Below are 12,240 nucleotides of genomic sequence, written 5' to 3' on the forward strand. Positions count from 1 at the left end.
AGAGAATGAATACAGTATAACTGGCTAAGGAGACAGGTTCTAGGCTCAGGCTCTCTTGGTTAAGTGTTGGCACAACTGGGTTTTTGGAGTGTGAACTCTGTAAGTCACTTAGCTTCTCCAAGCCTCAGTTTCCTCCTCTGTAAAATAAGTATAATAACAGCACTTACCTCGTGCGGGTGGTTGTGAGGAATACATTATATAATCTATAGAAAGTATGCTGCACAGTGCCTGGTGTTCAGTAAGTAATGACTATTATTAGAATCATGGAACAAGAAGACTAAAATGAAACGAGATAAATGAAGGGGCAATGGAGAACAATGCACATAGAGATATTCTGCTTTTAAACATAAGACTTGGCATTTATTTTTGCTCTATCTGAAGCCCCACTAAAATGACACTAAAGAAATTAACAAGGATAAAGAGGAAAGGAAGGCCAGGGTAAGGGACAGGGCAGCAAAATGGGAGGACTGGCTAAAAATTTATGGTAGAAGCTGTGAGAATACCAGATGTCCTCCCCACGGAGTCAGGTAATAATTCGTTCTTTTCCCCTAAATACATTTAGAGGCTTAATCTCTGGGTGAGATTGAACCAAAGGACTTTAGGCTCCAAAAGGATATCTGGCATGGCAGGAGGAAGGTTGCAAACTGAAAATATAAGCATAAAGTAAGATTTACAGATATATAGATACCCCAGATTCCCTGCCTCACTCACCTCTCAGAATACTGGCAGATAGATTTATATCTACAAGTCTGTAGTAAGACAATCGCTCTTTAAGGGAATTAACAGGACCAAGAAAAAAAACTAAGATCATTTTTGGATCCCTCGGTTAAAAAGTAATATCTAACCATCTACTAGCTAACAAATCCTGTGAACCTTACGAAGTGCTTTTCATTGGTTTTTTAGGGCCTCAGTCTTAAATATGAATGGAGAGCCAATGATCGCCAAACAGTGAAGGAAAATCTCCAACATGAAAGACAGACATCAAAACAAACAGAAAAAAAATGAATTTAAAGAAACAGCAATAATTTAGGTAACAGAAGAAATTACTGAAAAACTGATACTAATATCCTTAGACGGAAATGAGGAAGTACTGCATCCACAAAAGAACATAAACCTATATAAAAAGAAGATTTAAAAAACAAGAAAAGCCTCCTGGAAATTTTTAAAAATACATGATATCAGAAAAAAGATTCAATAGATGTTTGGAAGATAGAGTTGAGGAGTTTTCCCAGAAGGTGGGAATAAAATATGAGGAGATGGAAATTGGAAGTCAAAATTAAAGGAGATTAGAGAATAAATCCAGAAGGCTTAATAGGTGACTTAACAGGAATTCTAGAAAGAGAGAACTGAAAAAATGAAGGAAGAAAATGATCAAATAAATGACACAAGAAAATTTCAGAGAAGAAAGAACATAAGAGCCTGCACAATGAAGGGAAAAAGACCCTCAGCAGAGATCACCCTGAAATGAATACCAGAGGTAAAGAAAAGACTCTAAAATCTTTGAGAAACAAACAGGTCACGTACAAAAGCCCTGGAATCAAAATGGCACAATAGCAACAACATTTTGCACATCAATCAAATGTAAGTGAAGAATAAAGGTATTTTCAGACATGCAAGGTTTTAAAACACTTAATGAATGAAATGCACCCATTCTCAGGAAACCACTGGATTATATAATCTCTGCCAAATGCTGGCAAGGCTGTGGAACAAGAGGAACTCTCATTCACTGCTAGTGGGAGTGTAAAATGGTACAGCCACCTTGGAAGACAGTTTGGTAGTCTCTTACAAAACTAAACAGATTCTTACCATATGACCCAGCAATCATGCTCTTGATATTTGCCCAAAGGAGTTGAAAACGTGTCCACACAAAAACCTGCACATGGATGTTTATAGCAGCTTTATTCACAATCACCAAACTTTGGAAGCAACCAAGGTGCCCTTTAGTAGATGAACAGATAAACTGTGGTACATCCAGACAATGAAAATTCAGTGCTAAAAAGAAATGAACTATCAAGCCATGAAAAGACATGGAGGAATCCTAAATACATATTACTAAGTGAAAGAAGCCAATCTGAAGAGGCTACATACTGTATGATTCCAACTCAATGACATTCTGGAAAAGGTAAAACTGGGAGACAATAAAAAGATCAATGGTTGCCAGGGGTGGATGCGGGGGAGGCAGAACTTTTAGTAAAGTGAAAATACTTCGTATGATATGATAATGATGGATATATGTCAATTATGACATATGTATAAACATTTGTCCAAATCCATAGAATGTACCACGCCAAGAGCAAACCCCAAGGTAAACTATGGACTTTGGGTGATTATGATGTGCCGATGTAGGTTCACCCTTGATAACACATCATTCTGGTGAATGATGTTTATAATGGGGAGGCTGTGCATGTGTGAGGGCAGGGAGTATAAGGGAAATCTCTGTATCTTCTTTTCAATTTTGGTGTGAATCTAAAACTGCTCTAAAAAATAGTCTTGAAAAAAAGGCAGTAAAAAGAGCAGACAAAAATATGACCAGAAACCAAGAGAAACAATGGTCAGAAGTTCATAGGGGATTCAGACAATGGAGTTATCACATACCAATTTAAAAAATAAAGTTACTTAATAGTACAAGTCACAGAAGGAAACAAGAGAATGGAGCAGAAAAAATAGTCAAGAATATAAAAGATAAAAATTTTCCAAAATCAATGAAAGATATCAATCCACACATCCAGGAAGATCAGTGAGCCCCAAGAAAGATAAATACAAAGAAGACTATACACAGGCACATCACAGTCAAACTGCTTAAACCAAAACAAAGAGAAAATCTTTAAAGTGGTTAGAGAAAAAAAGTACCTCCCAAAAAGCGACAACAAGACTTAAAACTGACTTGTCAGTAGAAACAATGAAAACCTGAACACAATATTTTACAATGAATTCATTCACCGATTAGACAAATATGTACTGAATACCTACCACATGCTAGATACTGTTCCAGGTGCTTGGAACACATCAGTGAATAAAACAAAGAATGTATGTTACATTTAACGTGTAAAATTATATAATAAACATTTTTAAGGGAAGAAATTGTATAAAACATGCTTAACACTCTATTTAGATAATACACTTCATTACTGCTGTTAGAATTACAATTAAAGTGTTAAATTTAATAGACTTATGACTAGTACTTTTTCAGTGATGGATGAGATTCTTTATAATCAAGTACAGTCTATGTATTAAAGAGCCTAACTACTAGGCTGGCTTTTGGGTAATGAAGAGTCATGGAATTTCAGAGCTGATCTTCTAGAAAACCCCAGAGATGATCTATAGTCCAGACTCCTCATTAGAGATGAAAAGGAACAATATATTTAACTCAGTTTCCAAGGTCACACAAAGTAGTTAGAGACACATCTTGAGTCCCAATGACTCCTGGTCAAATGTTCTTTGTTGTGTTTGTTGTTTGCTTCATGGGGAGAGGGGTTTAATTTAATTTTTATCAATGTAACGTGCATATAGTTTTAAAGGTAAAATGATTTTATAACACTTAAAACAAAAAGCAGCAGTCTCCTTTCCTTCCTCTGCCCACCTCCAAGTTCCAGTCTCCAGAGAGAACCATGTTAACTTCTAATATTAATAATATTCTTTTGTTTGACAGAATGTTACTTGCTGGGTGATAGCTAGTTTATCAGTGCACATAACTCATATGTGTGAAAATAGTCCATTTCAACTTTTTCATTTTGCAGTGCATGCTTTTCATTTAAATGCATAAGCAGGATAACTGGTAGGTTACTAGCAACCCTGTTGCTATATGTACAACAGGACTATTAACTAATGAAATTGATTTTCATGTGTGATTTCATGTGTGATTAGACTACAAGACTAGTTACTTACATGAGATAGGAAGCTGGCTGCAGACTGGGCAGCAGATGGCTGTAGAAGGCGTGGTTTCACAGAAGAATTGGAGGTGTATCCAGGGCCCTTAAGTTCCTGGAAGACAATATACATGTGACCAAAATAACTGTCAACCTACAGTGAGAATTGTGAAATCAAAATGTATTTTTGCAAATATAATTTCAGTCTTACATGTTGAACTTCTACAAAGTTTTAAGCCAAAGTATTAAGCAAGATGATTCGGGTGTATATCACTCTTTGGGGACTAATCATGGGCTTAGGAAGATGCCTTCACACTTCTGATGGATAAAATCATTCCAGATGTGAAAACATATCTTGGATGGGATGCTACTACGTTGGTTTCTAACTTTGCCAAACACTCCACACTACTTCTGACATACTACTGAGAAAGACCCTCTCCAACTATGGAGTGCTTCTGCCTGTGAAAATATCCAGTATTGAGACTTTAAAGTATGTCTGCAACTTTAAAATATACTCGAAAGCCAGACATATACTCCAGTGGAAAAATCTACTATTTTTAAAGAAGACATGTTTTGTCATGCAAATTACATCATTTTTTAAATTTTCCAAACAAGCCAAACATACTTGACCTCCTGTACACAAACCTCTGGTTCCCCAAGGTAGGTACTTCTATGTTTCCCTCATTCAGTATAGACTTAACATAAAGCATGGTGCTTCAATTTGTTACTATATATGAAAAGGATAGGTATAATCTGTACAATGCACAGATTTTATAATTGCTAATATTAGATAATGTTAAAAGTACACTTGAATGTATCTCAAGTACATGGGGAATATATGAAAGTATATCAAACCAAGGCATAATTTTTGCTTAAACTACTATTTTTGATGAAAAAAGATCTTACTTTTACATCCAAAGTGTGTTGAAGTTTTAGGTGCACTGAGTTTTGTTCCTGATGCTGTATTATATCTTGACATTCTGCAAACTGCAAAGATGCCTACAATCAAGCCACCACATGTGGTTTACCCTCCATTCTGTATGCAATTTTATTTTATTAATGCATAAATGCAGAGTTGCCATCTCTTCAAGGAAACTGCCCCTGTTCTTGGCACACTGTATTACATTTATCTATTTATTTATGTTTTATTCAGAAAACTTGAGAGTAATTGGAGGCCATGTCTTTATCCTCTATAGCCCCAGCATCTACATGGCATTTAGTATGTGGAGGGCACTCAGAAGAATGAATGAACTAAGGATGAAATGAGCAAACAGCTTTAGCAATGTAAAAACATTTCTATAAAAATAACCACAACTGAAATTCATTGAGTCAATATATCATGTTCTAAGACCTAAGTTTAAATAGGTGGGATCACAGGTCATTTTCTATCACCATGAATGCTCTGATTTCTCAAGAATCAATGACTAGTCTTGGTATATTTTTAGGCTTCCAGAGTTTTCAGGGGACACAAAGAGAGATTTACTTCTCTACAATAAATGGCAATGACAAATACAGTGTCATCATTGATCCTTCTCATTCTTTAAGCTGTGTTCCTCACCTGCACTTTTTCTTTTTTTTAATTGATTAATTTATTTGTTTTTTTTAATTTTATTTTTGGCTGTGTTGGGTCATCATTGCTGTGCGTGGGCTTTCTCTAGTTGCGGTGAGCGGGGGCTACTCTTCGTTGCAGTGTGCGGGCTTCTCACTGTCGTGGCTTCTGTTGTTGCAGAGCACAGGCTCTAGGCGCGCAGGCTTCAGTAGATGTGGCACGTGGGCTCAGTAGTTGTGGCTTGTGGGCTCTAGAGCTCAGGCTCACTAGTTGTGGCGCATGGGCTTAGTTGCTCCGTGGCATGTGGGATCTTTCCGGGCCAGGGCTCGTACCTGTTTCCTTGTATTGGCAGGCAGATTCTTAACCACTGTGCCACCGGGGAAGCTCCCCACCTGCACTTTTTGAACTCCACAAAGTGCCAGACGTTAGCATTACTTTATCTATGTATGGATATTATTAACAGACTGTATTCTACCTAGTATTCAAGTCCTTCTTTGATGGTAAGTTAGATTGGTGGTATTTTTAGTTATTCAGGTCACAAAGGATACCAGGAGCATCTTACATCTTATATCTGACTGCTCTTGTGACCTGTTAGCCAGAAAAAAGATAATTTTGTAAAAAGTATGCATCATGACTATGTTTTTAAAGCTCAGCCTTCTGTACAGGATACAGTTTTTTTCTTGTGTGAGGTGACTGGGATACAATACAGTTTGACAGATTTGGTTCCTATCAACATGGACTTTTCATTCAGAACAATTCCACTTGGTTAATAACTATTTAGTTGATAACTATTTTATATATTTAGTTAATAACCACCTTATCAAGAGCAACTTCCATATTAGCAAACTTTTCTTTCCGTCGGCGTTCCTGAGATCGTAGGACTTCTAGTTCTCCCGCCATCTTGTTTTTCTCTGCTGCAACAGTACTCAATTCCTGGCTTAATTTTGTCTTTTCTTCTTTTAGCAAATGCTTTTCCTACAATTACAGAGGAGAAAATATCAGAAATAATATACTGATGTAGATGCTGAGATGTGATGGAAATATAAAACTATTATGTAAAGATCTGAACTATAGCTTAACTGTATATGGATTGGAGTTGGGAGCTGCTAGAATTATGTTACCATGTTCTCTCTCATTTTTATCACTACTAGTTTATTACTTCTTTCTAGGCTTACTAAATCTTTGATAAAACCTATGAAATATGTAATAACTGTGCTGTCATAAAAAGAGACAGTGTTGTGGTGAATTGAGAAATCATATACCAAATCAAATTGAAACTTCTTTAAAATGACACAAGAGATTTAAAGAAGACACACGTATTTGAAATCTTTATGGGTTTTCTATTTTGTTTCAAGGTTGAATATTAATTTCACAAATGGTTAAATATTCATTTCACAAATGCCTACTATAGACCCTCTGGCATAAAAAGAAATAGGGCACACAGTTCCTGTCCTCAAAGTCACTGTGATCCAGTGATGAGAATGAGCTTACTGATAAACTTATGGAGAATCTTTGGTATCTAACAAAGTTTCATTAAAATTAGTTCATTCCTTTAAAATACATCATGAAATGGGTAGAAGAGAACAAATGCATAGTAATCAAGTTAAGATATAAACCTGAACTTACTGAGTCTATATTTCTTTCTATATGTATATTTTTTTCATAGAGAAAATGTTTAATGTAAACAAGGTAGTAGGTATCACCACTGTAATACACATTTTGGATACAAATAGTTTTTCCTTTTCTGATGAGAAAGAAAGAAGGATTAATTTTTCAAGCTGCCTCCTTCCTGTTTGAGAGGAATGTCATCGAGCTTTGATGAACACCTTCCTTTACTAGGTGAAGGTGTTTCTGGTGACAGCAGGCAGTAACCTCTTACTGCCTTAAGTACCCTTGGGGAGGACGAGGATAAGCCCTGCTTTAGGTTCCAAATAGGCAAATAATGGAAGAAGAAAAAGAAAAGAACAAATTTAGGATAAGAAATGGAGGGGAGAAAAAAGTGGGAAAGAACAAAAGCACAGGAAATAAATAAGTCCATATGATGAGGGGTATGCACAAATGTATGTATATATTCGTTAATACTTAGCCTCATTCTAAAAAAAGTATTTCAGCATTTTCGGTAAGGGGAAAGCAATTATTTTAGTTGCCCTTATTTTCTGCTTATGCTGTTTACCTTCTCATCTCCATTACAGTCAGTTCTGTTATAACTCTTCTTCTAAAAGTGCAAATTTGTTCCAAAGTGATTGATGTTATCAGGGAACATTTGAATATAACACAAATTTCACATTTACTTATGCAGAGTTTCATTTATGAGAAATACGGGGTCAAGGCAGAAAACAGCACCCAGCTAAACAGAGCTGCACAGAAATACACAAAAAGCATACATACACACTCTTCAAACAACTATCAGCTCCCTCAGTTTACCGTGGGTTATGAGCTATGTCCACGCACATCCTGTGTTACAGGAAACCCACCTTCTACCCCTTCTTAACAACTCCCATGCTGCCATTCTTCAAGGCACAAGCAAACTTCCAGTCTTTTTTAAGATAAAGGGCCATCCTAATTGTAGTATTTATGTATCTCTTAACCATTTAACATGTGTAAAACAGTGCTTCCATTTCCATTAGGTTCCTGTTTTCCTTTTGTCACTGATGAAGTTCGTTAGTGTGGTGCTGATCCCACTGCTCTGATAAGCCCCATGGTGGCTTTTATGGCACAATTTTGCATAGCGTGGTCATTTCAGGAACACATATGTTGCACTACAGCAGAACTGAATATGCTTTGTTTATAACCATTCCGTCTCTCTACCATGAATATCCTTCTGCCTACTTCTTGCAGTTAAAATATTAGCTCTTGGACAGCTACATGTAAAAAAAATGAAATTAGAACATTCTTTAACACTATACGCAAAAATAAACTCAAAATGGATTAAAGACCTAAATGTAAGACCGGACACTATAAAACTCCTAGAGGAAAACATAGGAAGAACACTCTGACATAAATTGCAGCAATATCTTTTTCGATCCATCTCCCAGAGTAATGGAAATAAAAACAAAAATAAACAAATGAGACCTAACTAGACTCAAAAGCTTTTGCACAGCAAAGGAAACCACAAACAAAACAAAAAAAACAACCCACAGAATGGGAGAAAATATTGCAAATGATGTGACCGACAAAGGATTAGTCTCCAAAATTTACAAACAGCTCATGCGGCTTATATCATAAAAACAAACAACCCGATCAAAAAATGGGCAGAAGACCTAAATAGACATTTCTCCAGAGAGGACATGCAGATGGCCAAGAGGCACATGAAAAGATGTTCAACATCACTAATTATTAGAGAAATAAAAATCAAAACTACAATGAGATATCACCCCACACCAGTCAGAATGGCCATCATCAAAAAATCTACAAACAATAAAATGCTGGAGAGGGTGTGGAGAAAACAGAACCCTCCTATACTGTTGGTGGGAATGTAAATTGGTGCAGCCACTATGGAGAACAGTATGGAGGTTCCTTAAAAAACTGAAAATAGGGCTTCCCTGGTGGTGCAGTGGTTGGGAGTCCACCTGCCAATGCAGGGGACATGGGTTTGTGCCCCGGTCTGGGAAGATCCCACATGCCGTGGAGCGGCTGGGCCAGTGGGCTGTGGCCGCTGGGCCTGCGCGTCCGGAGCCTGTGCTCCGCAACGGGAGAGGCCGCAGCGGTGGGAGGCCTGCGTAGTGCAAAAAAAAAAAAAGAAAAAAAAAAACTAAAAGTAGAGCTACTATATGATCCAGCAATCTCGCTCCTGGGCATATATCCGAAGAAAATCATTGTTCAAAAGGATACCTGCGCCCCAATGTTCACTGCAGCACTGTTAATAATAGCCAGGACATGGAAGCAACCTAAATGTCTATCGACAGATGAATGGATAAAGAAGATGTGGTACATCTATACAATGGAATATTACTCAGCCATAAAAAAGAATGAAATAATGCCATCTGCAGCAACATGGATGGACCTGGAGATTATCATACTAAGTTAAGTAAGTCAGACAGAGAAAGACAAATATCATATGATATCGCTTATATGCAGAATCTAAAGAAATGATACAAATGAACTTATTTACAAAACAGAAACAGACTCACAGACTTAGAGAACGAACTTAGGGTTACTGGGGAGAAGGGTCGTGGGGAGGGATAGATTGGGAGTTTGGGATTGACATATACACACTGCTGTATTTAAAGTACAATAGATAACCAACAAGGACCTATTGTATAGCACAGGGAACTCTGCTCAATAATCTGTAACAACCAAAATAGGAAAAGAATCTGAAAAAGAATAGATAAATGGGGACTTCCCTGGTGGCACAGTGGTTAAGAATCCACCTGCCAATGAAGGGGACACGGGTTTGAGCCCTGGTCCGGGAAGATCCCACATGCCGCGGAGCAACTAAGTCCGTGCACCACAACTACTGAAGCCCACATGCCTAGAGCCCACAACAGGAAACTAAGCCTGTGCTCCACAACAGGAGAAGCCACCTCAGTGAGAAGCCCGTGCACCGCAACGAAGAGTAGCCCCTGCTCGCCACAGCTAGAGAAAGCCCCTGTGCAGCAATGAAGAACCAACACAGCCAAAAGTAAATAAATAAATAAATAAATAAATTTATTTTTTAAAAAAGAATAGATACATGCAAAAAAATAATAAAAGAGGACCAAGGAAAAAAATAATAAAATAAAATAAAATTCATTCCAGAGTAGTTACAAAAAAAAAAAAAAATACTAGCTCTTTCAAGGTCCTGCTCAAATGTTCCTTCAGGAACTTTCTCCTCATTCTCTCTGTCAGGAATAAACTCTTGTCTTTCTTCCATTGTACTTTGTATCTCTGCTACACCTTCTTCTGTGTTGTAGTTTACTAATGAGTGAACATATTGGCTTCCCCCATTCCAAGGACAGAGACTTACCTTGTTTGCATTTGCCATGGCCTCTTCTAAAAATTGTATCTTGCTCTGAAGGGCATCTATCTGACCTCTTTTAGCCGTAATTTGTTTTTGCATCCCCATTGCCACTTTCATAGCTGGAAAAAAAGGAACTAAACTGTATCTTAGTTTCTAAAGTTTCTAAATTTTGAGAGGTGACTATAATTTGATGGTCAAACATTATGAGAAGGTGACAGGTAAGATTCCTCTAAGGCACCTGGACAGTTTCAAAGAAGTGTTCACAGAAAATGTCTTCAGATTTCACAATATTGGGATATAACAATTTTCAGCAATTACTCAGAGGTTTTGAGCTCAGAAATGTATATAAATGATGATGTTTTGTGATTCCTTGCTAGAATTAATTTCACTGGCCATCATAATTTGCCGTATCTCCAACAGTAATAAATAATGCTGACCAAGTTCATACTTACACATATAGGAAATATATACACACAAAATATATACAGTCATAAAATGAAAAATGTATATAGTATTTTTACTAAAATAATTTTTCTAGAAACTGATATATAAAATACCACGCAAGACATCTACTATTAGTGATCTTTTAAAAGATCCCAGTGATATCACAAACGACTCAATTTCCAATCTCATGGTTACCGTCATGTGCTTGGAACTCACTGCTGTTTCAGAAGTCAAACTGGCAATACAAGCATATATGTGATTATTTTACTAAAACTGATGACAGGATGAGAATGTTCTAGACAGGTAGTAGGCACTGAATACTTAAGATATGGCAGGCCACTGAAAAGATAAATAAAGTTCATCCTTGTTTGGAAATTCAAAGTCAGAGACCTTATGTTGTTTCTTGGAGTCAGCTGAGAAAAGAGGTTTGAAAATGCCACTGCTTTGAGTTAGGTCCAGCTAGAGCTTAGAGGTTAACAAGAAAAAGAAAATGTGCCATTCTTTAAAAGCAAACTATTGGAGGATGAAAGGTGTGACTTCTTCCTAATAAGATACAGTTCTTATAGCTAAACTGTCAAAGACAGGGTTAATACAGGCACAGTACACTGATTGGCTGGCATCATTTGCTCACCACTTTGAAGAATTTTGGTCTGATTAAGTGGATCATGGTTGGCCTTCAAAGGTAAATTTCTTAATAAAGTTTTTGTTTTAAGGTGATCTTAATCAATGAAAATAGGCATTCGAGAGCAAATACAGGATTACCTAGTTAATTTAACAATGGTAATGTGACTGGGGCAGTTGTGGAGAGGCCTGGAATACACTGAGGACGAGACTCTGTCTGGTGGAGGGGACGAGGGGACAGACCCCAGATGGGCCTCTGGAGTGATCTCTCCAAGCCCCACCATTTTCTTGGTGTTAACCAGCGAAGAAAGAGCTGAATCTCCAAGAACCGCACAAAATATGGACGCGTCAAGAATTTGCGTGCCATCTTTGTGCAGGGGCCATGGGAATCTCCTTCAGTATCTTTCCAATTTTGGTATATGTGCTGTTGAAGTAAGCACAAACGTAAGCCTTTTAACATGAAAAAATACTGAGAAATAGAAAAAATGTAGCCTTTAGTTAAATATTTATTCTTACAGTCAGCTAATATAGTAGCCATACAAACAATGATATGAATAATATGAAACAGCAACTAACCTTCTCTCTCTGAATTAATATGGGCAGCAAGGTGAAAAGGGAACAGGTAAGTGGTTGAAGGGACCCCTCATCCTAGCAGTTCAATTCCCAGGGCTCCCTCCCATCTTCATCTCAGAGAAGGAATTGGGAACTGACAATTAGCCACAGGTACACAGTTTATGTAGATAATAAACGTGTGAAAAATAAGGTGTTGAATGAAAATTATTGGTAACCCGTATTTATATCAACACTTCCTTAAAAACAAT

The 12,240-nt window shown here is 37.2% G+C and overlaps 1 protein-coding gene and 1 non-coding gene across 2 annotated transcripts in view; both read right to left on the reverse strand.

Moving 5' to 3' along the window:
- Positions 1–12,240, reverse strand: part of CCDC158 (coiled-coil domain containing 158) — an 83,871-nt gene that overhangs the window by 40,777 nt on the left and 30,854 nt on the right. The window contains exons 13-15 of the mRNA XM_067734721.1: positions 10,361–10,473; positions 6,232–6,390; positions 3,886–3,981 (exon numbers count right to left, since the gene is read on the reverse strand). Coding sequence (XP_067590822.1) covers positions 3,886–3,981; positions 6,232–6,390; positions 10,361–10,473 — 368 coding nt within the window. The remainder of the gene's footprint in view (positions 1–3,885; positions 3,982–6,231; positions 6,391–10,360; positions 10,474–12,240) is intronic.
- LOC137224206 (U6 spliceosomal RNA) lies at positions 11,752–11,859 on the reverse strand. The gene has a single exon (XR_010943300.1). It is a non-coding gene; the product is annotated as a U6 spliceosomal RNA (small nuclear RNA).

This window comes from Pseudorca crassidens, chromosome 4, assembly GCF_039906515.1.
Source record: "Pseudorca crassidens isolate mPseCra1 chromosome 4, mPseCra1.hap1, whole genome shotgun sequence".
NCBI lineage: Eukaryota > Metazoa > Chordata > Mammalia > Artiodactyla > Delphinidae > Pseudorca > Pseudorca crassidens.